The following is a 22,688-nucleotide window of genomic DNA, read 5'->3' as shown; positions in this document are numbered from 1 at the left end:
TTTTTCACCTAAGGTTTGATGTTTTCTCAAGTTTCCATCCTTTAACTATAGAAACACCAAACACCTACCCATGACTGGTTAGATTTAACAAAACCCTGATAGTGGCAAGGGTAAAATCATCATTTTCTCTGTAATATTAAAAATAAACTTAAATAGAATCTATTTTGCCCACTTAAACTTTAAAAACTAAAACTTTCCTCCAACCTAAGTTTTAAAAAATCACAATTTCACCCTAGGGTTTCTTTTTGAAATCTCCGATGACATCTCTGACTCCATTGTCGACGGTCTCTCCCTCCCGAAGCATCTTCTCCTTCCGACAATCTCTTTCCTCCCATTTGGACCCCCTATCGGAGTCGAAGAGGCAGTGGAAGACGAAGAACTTCGTCTTCCCAGTTGTCGTCGTCTTCATCTTCCAACTGCGATCGGGCTTAATCTTCGTCTTCATCTTCCAACTACGATGAAGAAAACTGTGATCGACGTCGTCTGGGAAGACGATTTCTCTTCCTAGACGACTTATCTCTGCGTCGGATGAGTAATGCAAGAGTTTAGGGCGGCCGTCGGTGGAAGAGAAACCGTCGGGAGGGGAAGACGGCCGGTGATGGGGTCGGAGAGATAAACCTTATGGGGGAAATGCGATATTTTCAAACTTAGCTTAGGGAAAAAATGTTAGTTTTTAAACTTTTAGGGGGAAAAATGAGATTAAATTTACCACCGTTAGGGTTTTGTTAAATCTAATCGATCATGGGTAGGTGTTTGGTGTTTCCATAGTTAAAGAGTGGAAACTTGAGAAATCATCAAACCTTGGGTGGGAAATAGTCGTTTGGCCTTTTTAAAATTACGATTCTACGACATATATTGGCCAACTAACTATCTCCCACCCGAACTTGGCTGAATTACATTTTCAATCACTTCTAAGTTAAAAAATTCCATTTTTCAACCCTCTATCAAAGTCGAACCAAAGGTTTTATAGTTAAAAGGGCATTTTATCATTTCTTATAATATATAATAAAATTAATATCACTTATATCTTTAATATTATAAATAAATTAAAATTTTATATAAGTTACTTTATATATTTTTTTTCCCTCTATTGTTTTTTTAATATTTATTGACTATAAAAAAGCACTTAGAGGAGTTTTGAATTTGAAAGTTGATTATGTGAGTTGTATGTTAGAGATTAGGCAAAGTACAACAAAACCAACACAATACAAGCAATTTGATGAACGTATTATGGGCAACCCAAACACCTGATGAATAATAGTTTTATAAAAACTTTTTTATTCCAAATTATAATCAATATAAAAAAAATCTAAAAACAATCAAACAAATACGAATAATCAATCAATCCTATAAGAAACATCAACAAACGAATTGTTCAATCAAACCCAACACATGTGCACTTCAAAATTCAAGAGGTAATGAATTTACTAAAGCACCAACTTATCCTAGACCCTTATGAGCCTTGTATCAAAATCTTTGTGAGCAATGTGTGTTACATGGAAAAGGGAATAAGTTAGAAAAATTGTAAGAGAAAGTTGATGAACACTCAACCATAAAGGTGAACGTCTGTTTATCATATGTCAAATACATAAATCATATATCACGTTACATCAAATATATTTATATGACGAAGAGGTGTTTATTAAAGTAAACGTTCATTATAATAATTATCTAATTCGAATTTTATAAAAACGAAGGCCACATTCTCATGACTTATCACATTATCAACAATGTTACCATTTAAAATTGATATATGATATTTCCTTATAGCGAGGAGGGGAGAAATTTCTATCACTAGATATTATAATATTGATGGTCAAGTAAGTAGGTGTTGGGTCATTTTATGTCTTGGGTGAATATTTTTTTTTTTTTTATAGAAATTTGATAATTATGTAGTTCCAATTTCAAAGAGATTTCGTGTGTTAATGATATATTTGAATTGATGCGTAATTGTATATGAATTGTTATTAGAATTTTGGAGTTAAAACATGACCTTGATAGATACATTTTAATGGAAAATGAAAAGATATATTTGTTGAAACTAATCAATATGATTTAGTGAGGTTTTGTGTGTGATTTTATGATAGTTATTTGTTAAATCATGTTGGGTTGAGATTTGAATAATTATAAGTTTGGTTGTATGAGAAATTTTTGGTTATTACAACTGAAATTCAATGTTTCAGGCATAAATAAATATAATTATTTGTATAAATAAATTGTATAAGCTTATCTGTAGAAACAAAGATGACCATTTGTATACCAGTGTATATGAATAACTTTTGTGCACTCATTTAAGCAGAAACCGTCCTCACACTGGAAATAGAAAAGAGACTAGGGGTATCAAGGCAATAGCTTTAAAAATTGCAAGGTCGCAGTGTGAGGCCACGTTTGGGAAAACGCTAGCAAGGCGCACCAGCAGCGTCGATTTGGCGGTAATTGAAATGATTCAAACGTATTTGAAATATTGCATTCAGGTCTCAAGAAATAGCGAGAACTAGGGCTTCGCATATCTCCTTTTGGCCCCTTCTGTCTCTAATGATGGCTTCTGGTTCTCCCTGTAAGCGTATTGATCAGGTCTTGTTCTTACTCTGTATCTTTCAAACTCGTACAATAATTTAACGATTATGTCACATTGAAATTTGAACCATCTGAATTTTTTTTTTGTTTCCGCTCCAGTAGAAGCAAACGAGATTGTCTAATTCACGAATTTCTTTCTTTGAATTTGTATCGTTAGGCTTTTCTTAAATACTATGAAAAGCTTTTTTTATCAATAAAATTGCATAGGGGAGTTGAAATTGGTGGAAAATAAACCTCGCTGAATTGTTGTACTTTGTTTTTTCTTTTCCCCCTATATTGTAGGAAAGAGGAATCAGTTTAATTACTATAAATATTTGAACTATACTGCAGTAACTGGAGGGCTTTTGTTTTATTGGGAATTAAAAAGTACACCTCACACACTACACTAGCAGCAACATGAATTAAATTCTTCTGTGGTAAATGGAAATTAAAACATAATTCTTATGCCAAATTGGGTTGGTTTAAAATAACTGGTGATTTTGCATAATTAATGTAATATTTTTGCATACATTTAGTTGATATTTCTTCATTTCTATTTAGTTTTTTGCTTCAAAGAAGAGAAAACCACTATCACCTGCTTTGGAACGTGAGAAAGATGTAAAATTAGCTGTAGAAGGGTCTCCTTGTGGCAAAGCAACTTTGGACAATTATCTGAGAACTTCTCAGGAAGATAATCAAACTGCCGAGCCGTCACAAACCTCTTATCATTTGTTGGCTAAGCTAGAGCCTGTTAAAAGAAATTTATCATTGGAGATGAATAAATTCTCCAAAGATGAAAACAAACAGCCCCTGTTATCAGCTCAAGTGCAATCTCAAGCTGTTGAAGTATCTAAAAGTACTCAGAAGGTGACTCCTCAGGTTTCAACTAAGGAGGCCTGTGATGATCTCGCTAAACATTGCTCAATTTCAGCTCATGTCACAGAAAATTCAGAACTGAAACAGTTCACAACGGACTTTCTATCTTTGTATTGCAGGTATTGTTTATACTTTAAAAGATTTTGATAAGCAGTTGGTATGAGCTGTTGGTCTCTTTCTTTTATGGCTTACATTAATGAGATGAGCTAGTGTTTAAATCCCGTATTGTGCACAGTGAACTCCGTACAAGTGTAAGTTCAACATCAGAGGTAAAGGTGCAAGACCTAAAGAGACATGGTAGTCCGTCTTTAATAGATAAGGAGGAAAACATACCCAAGAAGAAGCATTGCAATTCCAATCATTCACAATCAGGAGGTAAAATCACACACTCTAATACAAAGAATCCTGAGGAAACACAGTGTGGTTTAGTTGCTAAAGGTGGAATGTTTGTTTCAAGCTCTTCCCAAGAGGTAAAAAAATCATTTTTGAGCATTATTTTGTGAATCTTATGACTTGAATTTTTCTGACTTTTTGCTAACTAATAATACATTTTCCTTGGCAGAAGATCGATTGTAATAGTCCCATTGTGCTTCAATCAAGTTTGAGAAAATGCAACAATTCATTCAAATCAAGTTTGAATTCAACAATTTTCTGTACACCTGGATCATCAATTATTAAATCATGTGTCCGTGAAACCCCCAAATCGACATGTGGAAGCTCCTTATTTTCTCCTGGGGAAGCTTTCTGGAATGAAGCAATTCAAATTGCTGATGATTTGTTTGCTCAACCTGATAGCCTTCCTGCTCAAGTTCGCAAAGGAATCAATTGTGCTAAAAGCCAATATGAGATAAACAATTCGCACAATTTAAGAAACAAAAATTGTGACAAATTGAACCAAATGTTGGATGAAGGTGAGAGCAAATTTCAGTGTGCAACCCATACTGGAGCTAGTGATTCTCGAAAGTCAATGGAACATATGAAAGATTTGGTTAAAGAAACATCCCCACTACCTGTCAAGCATTTTGACTTTTTGTGTGAGGACAAAAACTTGGATGGGGATACCCCAGGTCATGTTGCTGCTGATGGCTCAGAATCTAGGGTGTATCAAGCTAGTGAAGTATCTAGAAAGGGCTTGGTAACTCATACAGGGTTTCAAACAATAAAAATTGTAACTCATTATGACCAAGCTCAGAAAACTGAAGAGGTACTTGATCCACAAGAGAAGGCCTCTGTTCATATGTTACAAAAAAGAAATTTTGATTCATCAAGTCAGGATAATGTTAGCATCACACTGGAATCACCTGATAATGAAATCAGGAAATTAATTGGTAATCACAAACCCAATGAAGAATCTACTCCTTCAAGTTTTGTGATGCTTGAAGACCGTTTAAAACTTAGCAATTGGCTTCCTCCAGAAATATGTAGCATTTATGAAAAGAGAGGAATTTCAAAACTATATCCATGGCAGGTACATTCAACTCTTTGAGTTGACATTTTTCTTATTTTAAATTCTTCAATTGGATTGAGGATGGAAATGAGATTGGTGAAACTGTTCAGCTTCCCTGTGATGAAAGATGTATTTGGTTTTTTGTAAATACAGGTTTAGATTATTGATATTGATATCTGGTTTTATATATTTTATTTTGATTTTCATATGACAATCATGTGAACACACAATGTATCTGTTAGCCCCCCTTAAAAGTTTCCTGAAGTACAAGACAAGATTTTATTATATGCATTTTGAAGATAAAAAAAACATGTATATTGCCTAGTTTTGCATGTTGGAGAGAAAAGTTAAGATTTAAGGGTGTTGTCCGGGTGGATTATTGCCGAGGCAGCATCATCCATTGTCTTGTATGTCACCTTTCACAAGGGACAGATTGTAGCCTTGTGTAATCATTGTTATAACAGTCACTGACTTTATACTTCTCAGACTATCCTCAAGTTGTCTGCTTCTGTTTGTTTAGGGAGAAACAATACTTATATGCCTTTTTCCTTCACCACAAACAACACCCCCCCCCCCCCCATCTTGCCATTTCATTTTGTTAAAATATTACTACTTTAACTTCAAATTAGTACCATTTCTATATAAGGCTAAAAGTTGCATCATTTGTATTCATATATTATATTTTTGTCACACCTTACCAAGGCTATATCTTTTCTGGATTACCTGACTATGATTCCACTTTGTCCTTGTAAAATCTTATCTTTGAGTTATTATCATGAAACTGCCTGTGGCACGGTTTTTTTTTTTTTGTAGTTTTTGAAAATTAGAGCATCTATTAAGGGGTCTGTAAAAATGACCCCTTTTTGTTTTTTTGTAACTCAGTTTATTTTGGGTAATGGTGGGCAACTTCTTTTAGTTGGACTTTTGTTATTATTCTATAGTTGTTCAAGTGCTTCTGTTAATCAGGCTACTGGTTTTCTGCACTTGCATTCATCCCAGTTTTATATTGTTTATCATAGTTGTTATTTGGATTTGGCCTCTTGAGTGTAGTCCTTCTTTTTCCTAGAACAAATTTGTTTTTGTTATAGTTGTACAGTTTTGCTAACAATGGGACTTTGGAGTTTATCTTGCATTCATTCCTTGATGCTTTTGGTGCTTTGATATTATATTCAGTTAGTTCGAACACACATTGTATCCTTATTTTCCATTTTCCAGGTTGACTGCCTTCAGGTGGATGGTGTTTTGCAGAGAAGGAATCTTGTCTATTGTGCATCAACGAGGTATTCTCTTTAAGTGATTACAATTTCATCATTATTTCCTATTTTTAATCTGAAGTTTTCTGTTACATTGTTTTGTCTGTTCAACTTGATTTTTGTAATAATGCTACACTGTTGTCCCAGAAATGTGGTTAGTGGTTAGAATCTCTAGTATTTTTGGAAAATAGATGTAAATAAATATTTCTTGGTTCTTAAGGTGTTTACATGGCATTCATACATTGTGTCTTTCTTTGTCACAGTGCTGGAAAAAGTTTTGTTGCAGAAATTTTAATGTTACGACGGGTAATCTCAACTGAGAAAATGGCATTGCTTGTGCTTCCTTATGTATCAATTTGCGTAGAAAAGGTGCTCTTTAAATTGTTCCATTCTATACTGGAAATATAGATATCAATTACCAATTGATCACTTTATTCTTTGTTTTTCTTGTAAATTTGATGCAGGCAGAACATCTGGAGGTCCTTCTTGAACCACTTGGTAAGCATGTGCATAGTTATTATGGAAACCAGGGTGGTGGAACACTTGCTCAGGATACTTCTGTGGCTGTATGCACTATAGAGAAGGCAAACTCTTTAATCAACCGACTGCTGGAAGAGGGTCGTTTATCAGAAATAGGAATTATTGTGATAGATGAACTGCACATGGTATTCTGATCATAAATTTGTTGGTATCAGTAAATTCTGTTGTGATTTTAACCTTTGACTTTCTCTTGTCCTTTTCAAGTCCTCTGGGCTTATACTCTTTTAATGGATACTTTAGATGGTTCTCATTCTTTTTTGACAGGTTGCTGATCAGAATAGAGGTTATCTTTTGGAATTGCTGTTGACAAAGCTTCGTTATGCGGCTGGTGAAGGTGTTTCACAGTCAAGTTCTGGAGAAAGTTCAGGTCTGAGCAGTGGAAAGGCTGACTCTGCTCATGGTCTACAAATTGTTGGGATGAGTGCTACCATGCCCAATGTGGCAGCAGTTGCTGACTGGCTGCAAGTAAGTGGAATAATTAATATCACCCCTTCTTCTTCCACCACCTCCAGCTATTCCTCTGTGACTCAATTTTTCTTTTGTTGAAGTTTGTGTTTGCCATCAATTTTCATGTAAAATGCCAACAATGACTACTAGTCAAGTGTCTTAAAAAACTGTCTTATTGAGAAGTTTACACACATACACGCAGACACACACACACATATAGGTATGTATATGTATATGTATATGTGTGTGTGTGTGTGTATGTCTGTATGTATGTATATATATGTATGTATGTATGTATGTATGTATGCATATGTATACATATATACATGTATATACACACACACATATATACATATACATACATGTGTATACACACACACATATACACATATACATATACATATACATACACACACACACACACACACACACACTCAAATATATACACACACACACACACACACATACATATACATATACTTATGCATTTACATATATATATATATGTGTGTGTGTGTGTGTGTAAATAATATAGAATTTATTGACGTATTTTCCTTATGTTATTGGAGAGATTACTGTAAAGTTGAACTTGAAAGGATCTGAGCAATGAAGCAAATTTTATTTTGTGGATTAGGTATTTCTATGGTTTAGTGTATTGTTTCAGTCCTCTCTGAGAAGTATTCATGTTAAGTTGCTCAGTTTGTCCTTACAATAAAATCTTGATGTATTGAGAATGTAAATTAGCTTATCTTTCTGTTATTCTCACAGATTGATATCCACAGATCACAGATTAATACAAGCTCATTTTAGATTATTTATTCTGTATGGTAAAATAAAGCAATAGCTTGGTAACTCAACCAATCTTTATGAATCTTGTTTAAAGTAGACGGACTGTGTCTACACTGATGACCCAAATAAATGTTGCTTAACCTAATCTACATCATAGGTTTTTTTTGTGACTACTGGAAGAACATTACAATTGACTAGCTTATTTGTTTGTTATCTATATATCTTTTATAATCTTTGTCTTTAGATTAAATTATTATAGGTTAAATATTCAAGTAGAATAAAATTTTGTGAGTGTCATTTTTTTGTTTTAAAAGTTTTTGTTTATTGAAAACTTTTTACTTTGTTCTTCGAGGAATTATTAAGGGTTTTGGCATCACATTGCTTATCGTTATTGCTTCTTGCTTCAGTATAAGCTGAATAATATGTATCTATTCTACACAAACTTGCACACAGGCAGCATTATATGAAACAGATTTTCGACCTATTCCATTGGCGGAGTACATTAAAGTGGGTAACACCATTTATAGTAAGAATTTTGACATTGTTAGAACAATTTCAAGTGCAGCTGATCTTGGTGGGAAAGATCCAGATCATATTGTTGAACTCTGCAATGAGGTTTTGTCTCTATTTATTTAATTATTTATTTTCATTAATTCCTCAACAAGGTATCATTTGAAAGTTGAATAATTATGAATTGTGGGAATGGTTCTCAGGTTGTTCAAGAGGGTCATTCAGTATTAATATTTTGCTCTACCCGAAAAGGATGCGAATCAACTGCAAGGCATGTCTCAAAGTTCCTCAAGAAATTTTCTATCAATATCCAAGGTAGTGATGGAGAGTTTGCTGATATTGCCTCAGCTATTGATGCCTTGCAAAGGTGTCCTTCCGGAGTGGATCCTATATTGGCGGAAACTCTTCCATTTGGTGTTGCTTATCACCATGCTGGACTCACAGTATTATATCTTTCCTTCTATAAATCCCATTTGTTAATGACCCTTTTCAATTGATTTCTGTTTTATTTTTATGTTGAATTGTGTTTTTCGAAGTTCCTACTTATTTATTCATAACATTCTAAACTGTCCTTCCGATACCTGTTTCTGTGCATAGGTTGAAGAAAGAGAGATTGTTGAAACCTGCTATCGTAAAGGCCTTGTACGTGTTTTAACTGCTACATCTACCTTAGCTGCTGGAGTTAATCTGCCTGCCAGAAGAGTCATTTTTCGGCAACCCAGGATTGGCCGTGATTTCATTGATGGGACAAGGTACAAGCAGATGGCTGGACGGGCAGGGCGGACTGGAATAGATACAAAAGGAGAGAGTGTATGTCTACTTGTTTTCTGATTGCTTTTGTGGTCATTTTAGTAATCCTTATTGAGTATGTTTTATTAATTATCTTGGTTACATCACTTCTTCATTCTTACTTTTATTTTGTTAAGTTTTGGTTGTTGCTGCCTTGGATATTTACATGTGAATATCTAAGCTGTTGAATGAATTAACTCTAATCTTTCCATTCAATTTATTATTCTCAAGCAGTTTACCAAGGAACTAAGACCAATTATTAGTTGCGAAGAAAATAATCGTATCATTTATGTTTATGCTGAATGAGAGAGGTTGTTTTTCTTTTACCATTGTATGGTTCAGTTGTGACGAGCATGGTTTCTTTGGTTTCTGTTTGATGTTTTTAGCCAGTGAAGATTGATTTTTCTCTAAATTCTTTTGTTTAGCAACTGAATTATGGTTGTGAAGCGTTTGATTCTTTGTTCCTTCATAATAATGTTTTTACATGGCCAGGTTCTCATCTGCAAAGCAGAGGAGGTCAAAAGAATTATTGGACTTCTCAATGAAAGCTGCCCACCATTGCATTCTTGTTTATCTGAAGATAAGAATGGAATGATTCATGCAATTTTAGAAGTTGTGGCTGGTGGGATTGTTCAAACTGCTGGAGATGTTCATAGATATGTTAAATGCACCCTTCTCAATTCTACAAAATCATTTCAAGATGTGGTAAAATCAGCACAGGATTCTCTTCGGTGGTTGTGCCACAAAAAGTTTCTTGAGTGGAATGAGGATACTAAGTTGTACAGTTCTACACCCCTTGGACGTGCAGCCTTTGGCAGCTCTCTTTGCCCCGAAGAATCACTTGTACCTTTTTTGACCTTTTATATTCAGTTTTGTGCTTTCATTTTTTTAAAGTAGTGCTTCAGTATTCCTGCAGTTTTGAGGATTATTTTGATATTGGTTTCTGTGCATGCCACTCAATTTGTCTCTTAAATTTTTGGTTCTGATCCAAATAGGTAGCAGTTAAACTTTGATGCATTGAGGTTAATCTTATATTTATGTATATATTGCTTTGGTTCCTAGGTTGTGTTGGATGATCTTTCAAGGGCTAGAGAAGGGTTTGTACTTGCATCAGATTTGCATTTAGTTTATCTAGTGACACCGATTAATGTTGAAGTTGAACCAGATTGGGAATTATATTATGAGCGGTTCATGGAATTGTCAGCCCTTGACCAGGTGACTTTGCTTATTTTGGTGTATTTATGTTTGTTAATTTAGAGCCTGTTTAGAGACAAGCGCATCATTAATTTTTTATTTATCCTTAAGTTATCTATTTCTAAATTTCGTACTTTTTATCTTAATTTTATACTAAGTGGGTGAATTTAGGTGTATATTATGCCTTGAGAACCAAAATTCTGGGCTATCCTCGTGCCAACTGTGATTCTTGCTGTTAATCTCTTGAGGACTCTTAAGCTCCATACATTTAAGTGAATACCTCTTCTCACCTTATATTTCATTACACTCACTAGTCATTGGTATTCTTGAGACTGATTAAGGAATAATTTAACGGTACCATTGTAGAGCTGAAGAAGTGATATTTCTTCATATATCCATTCCATGAAACTACATATTTGATAAAAGCTAGAATTTGATGTGTTATGTAATCTTGGTATTTTTGATTCTTACATTTAACATTGTGTCTTCAACTTTTTTTTTAACCAAAATTTGTTTTATGTGACAAGTTTTAGATTCAATATTAAATGGATTACATTGATGTTACTCATCATTATTCAATGTATTACATGGTTTGATACATTTCCATGCTCTATGTTGATGTTGCTAGTCTTTGTTTTTTCTAGTATGTATACTAGTTTGGTGTTGTGGGAAAATCCTTGTCCCTTTGGATATATAAAATCTTGTGGTTTTGTTATGCTAATGATTGCATCATGGTATTTTATTGGATTGATATTTTTTTTATTTAATAATTTTATGATATTCAGTCTGTTGGCAATCGAGTGGGTGTGGCAGAACCGTTTTTAATGCGAATGGCACATGGTGCACCTATACGCTCGTCAAGCAGATCAAGAAATGTTAGCAAAGGGTTGCATGCCAAATGTGATTACAAACATGGAATCACCAACAGTAGTATGCTTTCAGAGGAGCAGACAATTAGAGTGTGTAAACGATTTTATGTTGCCCTCATCTTGTCAAGATTAGTGCAGGTTTCTTTCCTTGTTTTTCCTTTACTACTGCCAGATATATGACTGCCTAATAAATTATGGTCAAATCCATTGTATTCTGTTACTTGTTACATTGTCTCTGTTTCTAGCTTCACCAAAGATATATGAAAAATAAAATCAAAACCATTTCTTTGAATCTTTCCACCCTCTGTTTAATATAGATTGCATTTGCATTGCTTTGGTAACTTTTATTACATTCACTGCTTTTCCCTTTTTCCCTCCTCAATTTTTTAGGATTGGCACTGCATGCACTCACCCTATTTGATTTATCTTGCTAAATGCTTTTTTTTTTTGTACTTTTTATTTTTTACTACTGGATGAAGGAAACTCCTGTCCTTGAGGTTTGTGAAGCTTTTAAAGTGGCCAGAGGCATGGTTCAAGCTTTGCAAGAGAATGCAGGAAGGTTTGCATCCATGGTTTCTGTGTTCTGCGAGAGGCTTGGATGGCATGATCTAGAAGGCTTGGTTGCGAAGTTCCAAAATCGTGTTTCATTTGGAGTGAGAGCAGAGGTTGTAGAACTTACTATGATACCTTATGTGAAGGTAATTGCACCATTCCAGTTACGTCTATTAAAATCTGCAAACCTACACCCATTTTCAGAACTTGTATGAATTTTTTTTATCTTTAGGGTTCTCGAGCAAGAGCACTCTATAAGGCTGGCTTACGTACACCTCTTGCAATTGCTGAAGCAACTGTTCCTGAAATTGTTAAAGCTCTTTTTGAATCTTCATCATGGGTAGCACAAGGTGAATCTCTAGAAGATTTTTGGTTCATTGCTTTTTAATTAATAATCAAGATGTTAGATTGATGGCTGATATCATGTTAATCTGGTAAGAAGTTTCTCACAATTAATAAACTTGACTGTGGGCTTCTTTGATTTCTGAATAAATCTGCTTGCTAAAAATAACTGCTTTGAGTTAAATCATTGGCGCATTTTTCCTTTTGGCAAGATTAATTTTTCAGATAAAACTTGTATAATAGCTCCTAGAGGAACATATTAAATTTGCATCTTGTCAGTGTTTTCCTTTTATATTGTGGAATGCTTCTATACATTTTATAGAGAATGCACTGAAAAATTAGTTGCATTGATGTGAAAAAATGAGTAGACACTGAGTTGATTTTAGTTGCCAGGACTCTTTGGCTGTAAGTGTATGTAAAAAACATGTAATTTTAATTGTATCAATTTCATATGTATACAATGCAAGTTGCTATTTCTTGTGTTCAATTTTCCTTTTGTTCTAATTTTTGATTTTCTTTAATAGCTGCTATATTTTCTTACTGCTTGTGTTAAGAAATAGAATAATTTTGAAAAGTTTACCACATGACTAGAAGGTTCAGCACAAAGACACATACAATTGGGAGTGGCAAAGAAGATAAAAAATGGTGCACGCAAAATTGTTCTTGAAAAGGCTGAAGAGGCCAGGATTGCTGCCTTCTCAGCTTTCAAATCACTTGGGTTAAATGTCCCACAGTTTTCTCGACCATTATTATCGACTGCTGGTGATAATTCCCCTGGGCAAGAAGAAGCAACTACCTTCTTAAAGGATTATACTTCTAGCAGCTTTGTTGATCCATTAGAAGCAAACATGGTTTTGGCTAACCCACATGGAGAAGCAGATGAGAACTCTGGAAAAGTTGCTTTGGAAAATGCAAGGGAAAAATCGAGAAAAACTTCTGATGGTGGCTTAGTGGCATCAATAGAAGTACACTCAACTACAACCTTGCAACATAACTTTGTTACTGAAAATCTAGAGGTATCAACTGTAGTGTCAGGAACTGCAGGTGTCACGTGTAACGCTAATGTTGATCACATAAAAATTGTAGATACATCTCTCTCAATTCAATCAGAACAAGATGGTATTGGAAATATTAAACCTAATGGGCATCTCGATAAATTACAAGATAGGCCCAGTCAAGGTCTGTGTCTTGTCAAGGACAGTCCTTGGACAAGGGGCCCTATTAATGCAGCAAATACTCCTGGAGGATTTGATCATTTCTTGGATATCTGGGAGGCCACCCAGGAATTCTATTTTGATATTCACTATAACAAACAATCAAAAGCAAATTATGTTGCTCTCTTTGAGATACATGGCATTGCAATCTGTTGGGAGAATTCCCCTGTGTACTATGTCAATCTTCCTAAGGATCTACTGTGGTCTGGCAACAACAAAAATGATGACCTGATTATTTCTGGATCTAATAATAAAAGTGGTTCTGTATCTCCTGAGCTTCTGTTGGAGATAATGAAGCAAAGATGGAAAAGAATTGGTGAGATTATGGAGAAAAAAGATGTTAGAAAATATACTTGGAATTTGAAAGTTCATAATCAGGTGCTTAAGTGTGCTGCAGTTTCTGTTCAGAGATTTGGTTGCCTGAATCTTGTGAGGAAAAGTTTAGGACCTGAACTTATAGACAACTTGTACTTGTTATCTCCAATTTATATAAAAGATGGAATTGACTTGTGTATTGTGGCTTGGATTCTTTGGCCTGATGAGGAGAGAAGCTCTAATCCAAACCTAGAGAAGGTAATTCTTTGTTTCATGTTAGCAAACTTAGATTGAAACTAACAATTATAATTTGCTTTTGAAGAGACAAGTTATTGAATTAAACAGTGCTAAAATATATTTCATATCCATTTCAATATTTCTCAACATGAGGTTTATTTTTATCTCTCAAGTAGTAATTTTTTCTCTTATTTCAATGCTGACTCCTAATGTTGTAATAATGGTAAATTAGGAAGTTAAGAAAAGATTGTCCACTGAGGCTGTAGCAGCAGCAAATAGAAGTGGCCAGTGGAAGAATCAGATGCGGAGAGCTGCACATAATGGTTGCTGCTGCCGGGTTGCTCAGACACGTGCCCTATGTTCTGTTCTCTGGAAGTTGCTTATATCTGAAGGACTTGTTGAAGTGCTTATGAACATTGAAATACCACTGGTAAAAAAAAATTGTGCTTGTTATGTATTTTCAGAAGAAAAATATCTAAACTTGGCATGGGAAATCCTTGAAGTGTTGGGATCTAGTTAAGTTTTGAGAGAAAAGTTGATAAGTCATCCAAATGAAAAGTAAAATAGTTACATGATGTTGGACTGGTTCTGCTTTTGGGTTTTCAGTTGTGGTTAAGTTTTGGTTTCTATATAATTACTCTTTGTGCCTTCTCATGTGATTATTTCAACATATATGCATGCAGAATTTTAAGTAGGGTGCTTGATAACTTAAATAACAAATTATGTAGGTATTTAGTTCAAGTCATCATTGTTCTGAAATTATTGAACAATAATTACAAAGTAGTTCCTCTAATTTTTGAGGTAATGTTAAATTATTGACACAAGTATATGGTTGCTTATGTCTTAGGTTAATGTCCTTGCTGACATGGAGCTTTGGGGAATAGGTGTTGACATGGAAGGGTGTCTTAAGGCCCGTAGTTTGTTGCAAAAAAGACTAAGGTATCTTGAAAAGGAAGCCTATAAGTTGGCTGGTATAACATTTTCGTTGTATATAGCGGCAGATATTGCAAACGTCCTGTATGTGCACTTGAAGTTGCCAATACCTGAAGGGCACGACAAAGGGAAAGAACATCCTAGTACTGACAAGCATTGTTTGGATTTATTAAGGTAATGAGAAATAGTGGATTATTCTTCTTGTTATACTTTAGAAAACATGTAGCTGATCTTCTTAACAATATGTTAACCATGTTTCTAATAATTTCCAAAATATCTGTGAATTTTTTTCTTTTAGTTAGATAATAATCCAGTATGATGTGGCTTGCTCTGATTTGCTATTGCCTCATTATACAGTTAAAAATGAATTTGGAGTTCTGAGATTATTGCTATATATTCTAGTGAGTGCTTATTGTATTTAGTGTTTGTTTTTGAGGTCCTCATGCATTTTCAACTTTGTGAAGCCTTGCAAATTAATGGATTTAGTTACTCCTCAGGCATGAGCATCCTATTATTCCAATAATTAAAGAGCATCGAACATTGGCAAAACTTGTAAATTGTACGTTAGGATCAATGTGCACATTTGCTAAACTATCAATAAGTAGACAAAAATACACATTACATGGCCATTGGCTCCAAACATCAACAGCTACCGGTCGACTTTCAATGGAGGAACCAAATCTTCAGGTTTGTGTCTTATGCTATTGAACTTATTTATCTGTAAGCAAGTTGGATTTAATTTTTATAGGGATGTGTTATTAATTTATTTATGATTTTCGAGTTCTACAGTGTGTTGAGAACATGGTTGAAGTCAAAATGAATGATAAAGATAAATATGAAGAAAACTTCGAGGTTGATCACTACAAAATTAATGCTCGTGATTTCTTTGTTCCCACTCAGGTAAATATTATTTAGTTGTCTTGTAAAAGGCATCATGTAATCATCAGATATTTAATAAACATCTCTTCTGACAAATTATTGAAAAAAAACCTTCCATTTGTATGGACTGGCACTGAAAAAGTTGTGGAAATGATTCAAGTAACATAATCCAGCTAGCCTGGGATAAGGCTTGATCAAATGAATATTTCCAGAAACTTGAATATGAATTGCTGAGAATTTGTGCTAATAAATTATCTTTGTGCCTAAACTCATAAAAAATGCAAGCTTAAAACAAAATTTCACTTTCCAATCTGACAACTAAATTAAAATGAAAATTAAACTAAAAGACTCAGGTTGGTAGGGCAAAACAAAAGTTAACTGCTTACTTCTGTACAAATGAATGCTGCTGCAACTTCCTCTTACAATTTGAATATTTTTAAACAAAAGTCACCACCACCTGAAACTAGTGTACAGTTTCACCATGGGTTAATAAAGGGCAAAAGAGAGTATCTCCATTACAGCATTAAGGATCTAGGTCTTTCAGCTTTTGGATACATGTGGGGTTTGATTAGAGAAACACTTTATTGGTACTCATTTTTTTGTAGTTGTTTGAAGTTGATCTGAGGTACACACCTTTTGTGAGTCTATCTCTTATCTTTTTTTTATATTTTCTCTTTTTGTAGGAGAACTGGTTAATATTAACTGCAGATTATTCTCAGATAGAATTGCGGCTCATGGCACACTTTTCTAAAGACTCTACTTTGATAGACCTCCTTAGTAAGCCAAATGGTGATGTTTTTACCATGATAGCAGCAAGATGGACTGGAAGGCCAGAAGATTCTATTGACTTGCATGAGCGAGAACAGACCAAAAGGTTGATATATGGCATTCTCTATGGAATGGGTCCTAAAACTCTTTCAGAACAACTAAATTGCAGTTCTGATGAAGCTAGAGAAAAAATTAAGAGTTTCAAAAGTTCTTTCCCTGGTGTTGCTGCCTGGCTTCTTGAAGCAGTTTCATCTTGCCAGCGAAAAGGGTGAGGACATCTTATTGTCTTCTTTGTTGCAGACTGTTGTCATTGGTTTTTCTCCCAAAATAATGATAAAGATGTTGTGTGCCCTTTGATCTAAGAAAAGCCTTACTCTTGCATTATCACACTGATAAAACTCTTTTCCATTAACACAGAAGGTTTTTGCTTATTACCTCTTGGTGTACCTTTCAAAATCTTTATTCTTTACCTTTCTTTTTCCCTTTTTATCTAAAGGAGTGGTTCTCCAATATAAACATCTTCATTTTTGAGGCTCTGGCCTCTGTCAATTTGGCTGTGAAAATTGTGTCACCAAATCAAATTTTAGTATTTGTTAACCTTATTGGAAATTTAGGTGTTTATTCCTCTTTATTATCTTATGCTTCCTTGATTCTTACAAACTTTGCTTCTTTATGTTTTTCATTGTAATCTGAATGATGGTAATGCATCTTGTAACCTGTTTTATATTTGCAAATCTTCAAATATCAACCTTATATTTTGTTTTACCCTCTCAAAGTCAACATGTGTGCCTTCTCTTAATGTTCTATGTCCAAATGTATGGGTTGAAATTTTCAAAGATCAAGGAGTTGCTTATGCTTTTTTCTATATTGAAATGTTAGTGATTGGAAGTATAAGTGTTTATTCCTATTGATTATTTTATGCTTTCTTGATTTCTAAAAACTTTTCTTCTTTATATTTTTCATTTGATTCTGAATATTAGAAATGTATTCTGTAACCTGTTTGGTATTTGTAAATCTTAAAATGTGAACCTTAAATTTTGTTTTACCCTCTTACAGTCAACATGTGTGCCTTGTCTTAATGTTCTATGTTCAAATGTGTAAAGTTGAAATTTTCAAAGAACAAGGAATTGCTTATGCATGTTTCAATATTGAAATGTAGTTCCATGATTTATTTTCCTCCACACCCTCCCATTTTAGGGGCTATACAAGTTTGCTAATATCTTTTATACTTGTACCTAGATATGTGGAAACCCTAAAGGGAAGAAAGCGATTCTTGTCAAAAATTAAATTTGGAAATTGTAAAGAAAGATCTAAGGCTCAGAGGCAAGCAGTGAATTCTATTTGTCAGGTAGAATAATTTTTCCTTTATTCCACTCCAACACTTGGGGAATGGAAAGGGGGTGATTCAGAGTTAGTGACAATTTGTAATTTACTGAATTGACAACTGCTTTCTATAGGGATCAGCTGCTGATGTTATCAAGATTGCAATGATAAATATCCACTCTGTGATTGTTGAAGGAGTATATTTGCCAGATGCTAGCTCTGCTGTTGCAACTAAGTTTCAAATGCTAAAGCATCGTTGCCGAGTTCTTTTACAGGTTACTTTTGGAAATTGATATCTTGTCTCTTTAATTGCTGTTTTTTGTTCTTGGAGAACTTCATGCAATTGTAAAATTTTGAAGAAAAATATTTGAAAAATAAACTACAAATATGAAAAGTCTAAATGTTTTTTTATTCAGTGAGATTATTTAGATAGCTACTTATTTGACTCTATTAAAAGAGTCAAACTAAAAAATCATCAATCTCTAATTGTCTTTGTACATAAGATCTTTGATGTAAAATTTCGACAGTGTTATCCTTCTTCAATTCTCTTTTCTTCTCTTTTTTTTCTCCTCTTTCTTCTCCATAATGTTCTTAGATCTATGGTTGTTTTATTTTTTTGTGGTATTGTTTGTATGTGTTTAGGAGTGTATATTATGTTCATGTGTATAATATAAACAAAATAATGCATATTTAGGGAAATTCTTTTAGAAAAAACTGTAGATTCTTGAGTTATAACAGTCTAGTTTTGCATGACGTCTTGCATGAGTGGGGTATAATGATATTTACCTTGCTTAAGTAGAGTTTTTTTTGGATATTTTATAAGGGTTATAATAATATTTTACGTAATATATTATATGTAAAAATTAATTTGATCTATGTAAAATATCAAAAAAGTCCAATTGAGTGAGGCTAATTTCATTGTACCTCACTCATGCATTTTAAGAGTCTAGTTGATCAAACATATTTATCAGTTTTTAAAAAAACTATTTTTTAACCTAGTTTTAGTCAGTATTGTAATTTTTCTGTTTTCTATATACAACAAATATATTTTTGACATTTCATATATATTTTAACACTATCTTCTTTCAAAAACTAACCAAAAAGTTGTGATATTTTATATTTCAATTTTAAATGAAAAGCTTTTTCATTATATTATGAGTAATGGTATTAATATGATTAAGTGGAGAGGACGAGGGTAGAAATGTCTAAAAATCTTATGAGAGGTCTTCCTTACAAAGTAATTTAAAAGTTCTTCATTTTTTTAATTTAAAAATTTTTCTTTTTTAGTGCATCAATATGTAATATATTTTTGTTAGGTTGTATCTTTGTATAGTTGAATTTTATTGACACTCTTGGCGTTTTCTACCTAGGTACATGATGAGTTAGTGCTAGAAGTTGACTCAACTGTGGTTAGGGAAGCTGCATTGTTACTAAAAAAGTGCATGGAAAGTGCTGCCTTGCTTCTTGGTATAAGTTCATCCACATGTTTGATGTTCTTACTAATTTTAGACTAAATTCACTGGGTTTCATACTTTTCTCAGTTCCTCTGCATGTCAAACTCAAAGTTGGAAGAACATGGGGTTCTTTGGAGCCTATTCAAGCAGATAAATGTACAGATGTTGTGCCTGATTTATAGAAGACCAGTCTTTATTCTTGGTACCCGTTCATCCACATGTTTGATAAAGGTTGATTGATTAAATCTTTTTAACTGGTGAATTCATCTATGCCATTTCTGGTTATCTAATGCCCATAATATTTTCTTACAGCAGAGAAGCTGCTTATATACACAGTGAAGCAAAATTTTCCCGCAGAAAGGGTTGGCTTTGACTGTTCCCTCTAGTTTCAGTTCTCCAGATCTTTAAGTCATGTGTAATGGTATAAATCTCTGCATGAGGATACTCAATTAGTTTCTACTATATTTTCTGGAATAGTGGTATCAGTAATTTGTCTTACCACTAAAGTTTACTGTTTCCCTCAAGTACACCCCTTTTACAATGAAATGCAGCAAGGGCCCTGGAAAATCAGATTGCTACTGCAAATGCTGGTGGCTTGACATGCTGTCTGATTGCTGGATATGGCAAGCACGGTGGAGTGTTTGAGACAAGCATCCTTGCAGGTCAGTTTAATTTTGCTCTCTTTTAAATTTATCTAGTTAGCATTCTGATTTCTTTTTAGTTTTGTCCATGGTTTGATGTGATAAGCATTTGTAGGAAGTGAAACATAAAGCTGTAGTGTTATTGTATATATAAATTATTAACTAACACATAGAAGTGATTAAAGTAAGAGCTAAAAAGTAGTTATGATAGACTCTAATGCTCTTTTACTCAGTTATCCATCAGATTTTGAAAAACATGAAAAGAAATTGATTTCTCAAATGATGTCCTGTCTATTTAAAAGAAATGGATCTGAAAATGCAGTTATTAATATGCTCTTAGGTGATGGAGTTAAATCATACTGTTCCTGTGTTCTTATTCTTGGTAGGTGATTTAAAAGGTATTTGCCACTCCCCTCCTTTTCTGGGGGTACAGATTTGCAAATGTTGGCTGTGATTATGCCTATTGTTGTGGGCTCCATCTTCCTCATTCTAACCACAGTTTTTGTTGACATTTTTGTTCTAAATTTTAAAGTTGCAGTTGTTTGATTCTGAACAACTGGAGCTGTGGAAAAAATTAAGGGCTTGATGCCAGTTACCATATTCTACTTATGGGCCATTAAGCTTACCAACCAGAATGATTGGGTGGGTGTGATGGGGGTTATTCTAATTTAAAGTATAGACCACCTTCTAATTTTATCTAAAGTTACTGACTTATTTTTAAGGTTTAAAACTTTTTAGATTTGACATACATACATATTCACTTTTTTTAACAATGTGGATTTCCTTTATTGATGTTCTTTAGTGATTTTTACCTTTGTAAAATGCTAGAAGAAAATTTTAGTCAAAGGTTTTTACATTGGAAACTACAAAATACTTTTTTATCATTTAGGGACGTCTACTAAGGTTGAATACATATTTGAAAAATTGTAGATGTTTGCATTTAAGAATTTCATTCAAATCATCATTACATGTGTGTGTGTGTGATTTTCAATTTTGGTTTTGGCACTTACATAAGCCAAGTCTTAGTAAAAATTTTGCCATGAATTGCAATGTGTACTCTTCATGTACATAATAAATTTAAGTCTTTCATTTGATTATATGTGAAGTCTTTGATCATGTGTTATCTTTTATTTATTTTTATTTTTATTTTTATTTTTTTACTACCATAGTTGCTTTATGAACACAATAAGTTTTTAGTTTTATAGTCTTTGTAAAAATCATGATGGGGTTATTTATTGAATTCAACAATACTTTTTTCTTTTTTTTATAGATTGATTCACATTTATATTGGTTTTGATTGTAATATTTAGGTGACCAGCAAGAGAAGGAAATAAAGAGCACAGGTGGCACTCAAGGGCAGTTATGTATGGACGGTTATGAAATGGGAAAAAATTAGAGATGGATGAGGAAAAAGTAGAGAAATTTTGATAGAAAACATAGTAGTAGGGAGAGTTCCAACCTTTCAAAAACTGGACAAATTAGGAAAGATATTGGTCTCTTGAAAGCTAGATCATGAAGGGGAAATTGTTGATTGTTCTTTTTTTTTTTGTTACCTTTTTGTATATATAAAGGAATAACAAACTTTCATCCATTGTAAAATTGGTTGAATTAATACAAATTCATTTTCTGAATATCACTTTTTTTTTTTTATGAATTTGCTCATCTAATCTGATTGCTCTTTGTTGAAGTGTCTAACAAATTGATATCAGAGTATGATAAGAATGAAAGTATGCGATAAATGATTGAAAATGGTGAAGGGAAGGTTGAACAGTGTAGATGCAAGGCTAGACAAAGTTGATTCTAGATTGAATAATATCAAAGAAGAGGTTGAGGCAATAAAGGAATATATGAGGAAACTGAAAAAAATATTTGTTAACAGAGAGGACAGAGCAAATGATAAAAAAAAAAAAACATAGATGAAACAATCTCTATCATTAGTAGAATAAACTTTGATAGGAGAGGTGACATAACCTTGTCCAATGAGAAACTAGATGATTGGAGAGAATACATAGGTGAGTGAAATCAATGATTGACGATAATACAAAGATGGTTAGCATAGCAAGACAACCCTTATCGATAACTAGAATTAATTGTATTTATTGGATAAGAGCTTTTGGGTTAAATTTTTATAGTAGAATAGTATTTTATGGTGAACATGATTTTTGATGCAGAGAAGTTGATGTCAATGGTTGTTTGTGTGGAAGGAATGGCTTTGAACTGGATGCAGTGGAGAGAAACTCGATTTTTATTCACTAATTAGGAAGATTGAAAAGGAGACTTGCAATGTTTTCAGCCATCACAAGACGACACACACCGTGAGGAATTGATGTCGCTTCAATAGACATACTCTGTGGCAAATTATAGATGTCGGTTCGAACTCTTTGACGTCTTTAATAGACATGACAAGCTTCTATTGGAAGCATTTTTAAATGGGTTGCGAGATGACATATTCATCAAACCAAAGCATTTTCTACCTAGGTCCAAACACCCTACAATCAAACCCAAACAACTCTCACCCAAACCAAAACATTCATCACACAAGCCCAAACTCATTTTACCCAAACATAAGCTCCATGATTCACTCAAACCATAACTGAACCCAACCCAACGATTTCAACCCACCCACCCACAAACACTCCATTGTTATGGTAGATGGAACATCTCCATTTTGATCTAGGCGCGGCGTCTAGGTTATTTTATTTTGTATTATTTAGTCTTTTGGTTGTATTTGCTTATTATTCAATAAAAAGTTCTTCCCGA

The 22,688-nt window shown here is 33.6% G+C and overlaps 1 protein-coding gene across 6 annotated transcripts; it reads left to right on the top strand.

The window, feature by feature from the left end:
- Positions 1-2,292: 2,292 nt before the first annotated feature.
- LOC123195011 (helicase and polymerase-containing protein TEBICHI) lies at positions 2,293-21,561 on the top strand. Of its 6 annotated transcripts, XM_044608561.1 has the most exons (30): positions 2,296-2,574; positions 3,118-3,551; positions 3,668-3,902; positions 3,995-4,900; positions 6,095-6,159; positions 6,396-6,501; positions 6,597-6,797; positions 6,937-7,137; positions 8,362-8,523; positions 8,622-8,861; positions 9,016-9,228; positions 9,700-10,050; positions 10,270-10,422; positions 11,187-11,408; positions 11,750-11,968; positions 12,055-12,172; positions 12,756-13,951; positions 14,163-14,360; positions 14,778-15,037; positions 15,361-15,550; positions 15,653-15,763; positions 16,426-16,778; positions 17,750-17,858; positions 17,968-18,108; positions 19,204-19,300; positions 19,375-19,518; positions 19,600-19,708; positions 19,839-19,949; positions 20,461-20,570; positions 21,239-21,561. In XM_044608561.1, the coding sequence occupies exons 1-26, from the start codon at positions 2,536-2,538 to the stop codon at positions 19,467-19,469; spliced, it is 6,615 nt and encodes a 2,204-aa protein (XP_044464496.1). In that variant the 5' UTR covers positions 2,296-2,535; the 3' UTR covers positions 19,470-19,518; positions 19,600-19,708; positions 19,839-19,949; positions 20,461-20,570; positions 21,239-21,561. The 6 variants fall into 6 exon arrangements, with proteins under 6 accessions (XP_044464500.1, XP_044464499.1, XP_044464498.1 ...); XM_044608564.1 differs by lacking the exon at positions 20,461-20,570 and having other exon boundaries at positions 2,295-2,574; positions 3,998-4,900; XM_044608563.1 differs by lacking the exon at positions 20,461-20,570 and having other exon boundaries at positions 2,295-2,574; positions 12,759-13,951.
- Positions 21,562-22,688: the final 1,127 nt, after the last annotated feature.

The sequence above is a fragment of the Mangifera indica genome, chromosome 13 (assembly GCF_011075055.1).
Source record: "Mangifera indica cultivar Alphonso chromosome 13, CATAS_Mindica_2.1, whole genome shotgun sequence".
Classification (NCBI taxonomy): Eukaryota; Viridiplantae; Streptophyta; class Magnoliopsida; order Sapindales; family Anacardiaceae; genus Mangifera; species Mangifera indica.
Note: the sequence above shows the minus strand (reverse complement) of the source record. Positions and strands in the feature narration are given on the sequence as shown.

Excerpts from the sequence above, each read along its gene's own strand:
- LOC123195011 (XM_044608560.1), top strand. The coding sequence starts at position 2,536 with ATGATGGCTTCTGGTTCTCCCTGTAAGCGTATTGATCAG. Across the intron at positions 10,051-10,269 it reads TTTGCCCCGAAGAATCACTT|GTTGTGTTGGATGATCTTTC; the intron begins GTACCTTTTTTG and ends TTTGGTTCCTAG. Across the intron at positions 15,551-15,652 it reads TGGAGGAACCAAATCTTCAG|TGTGTTGAGAACATGGTTGA; the intron begins GTTTGTGTCTTA and ends CGAGTTCTACAG.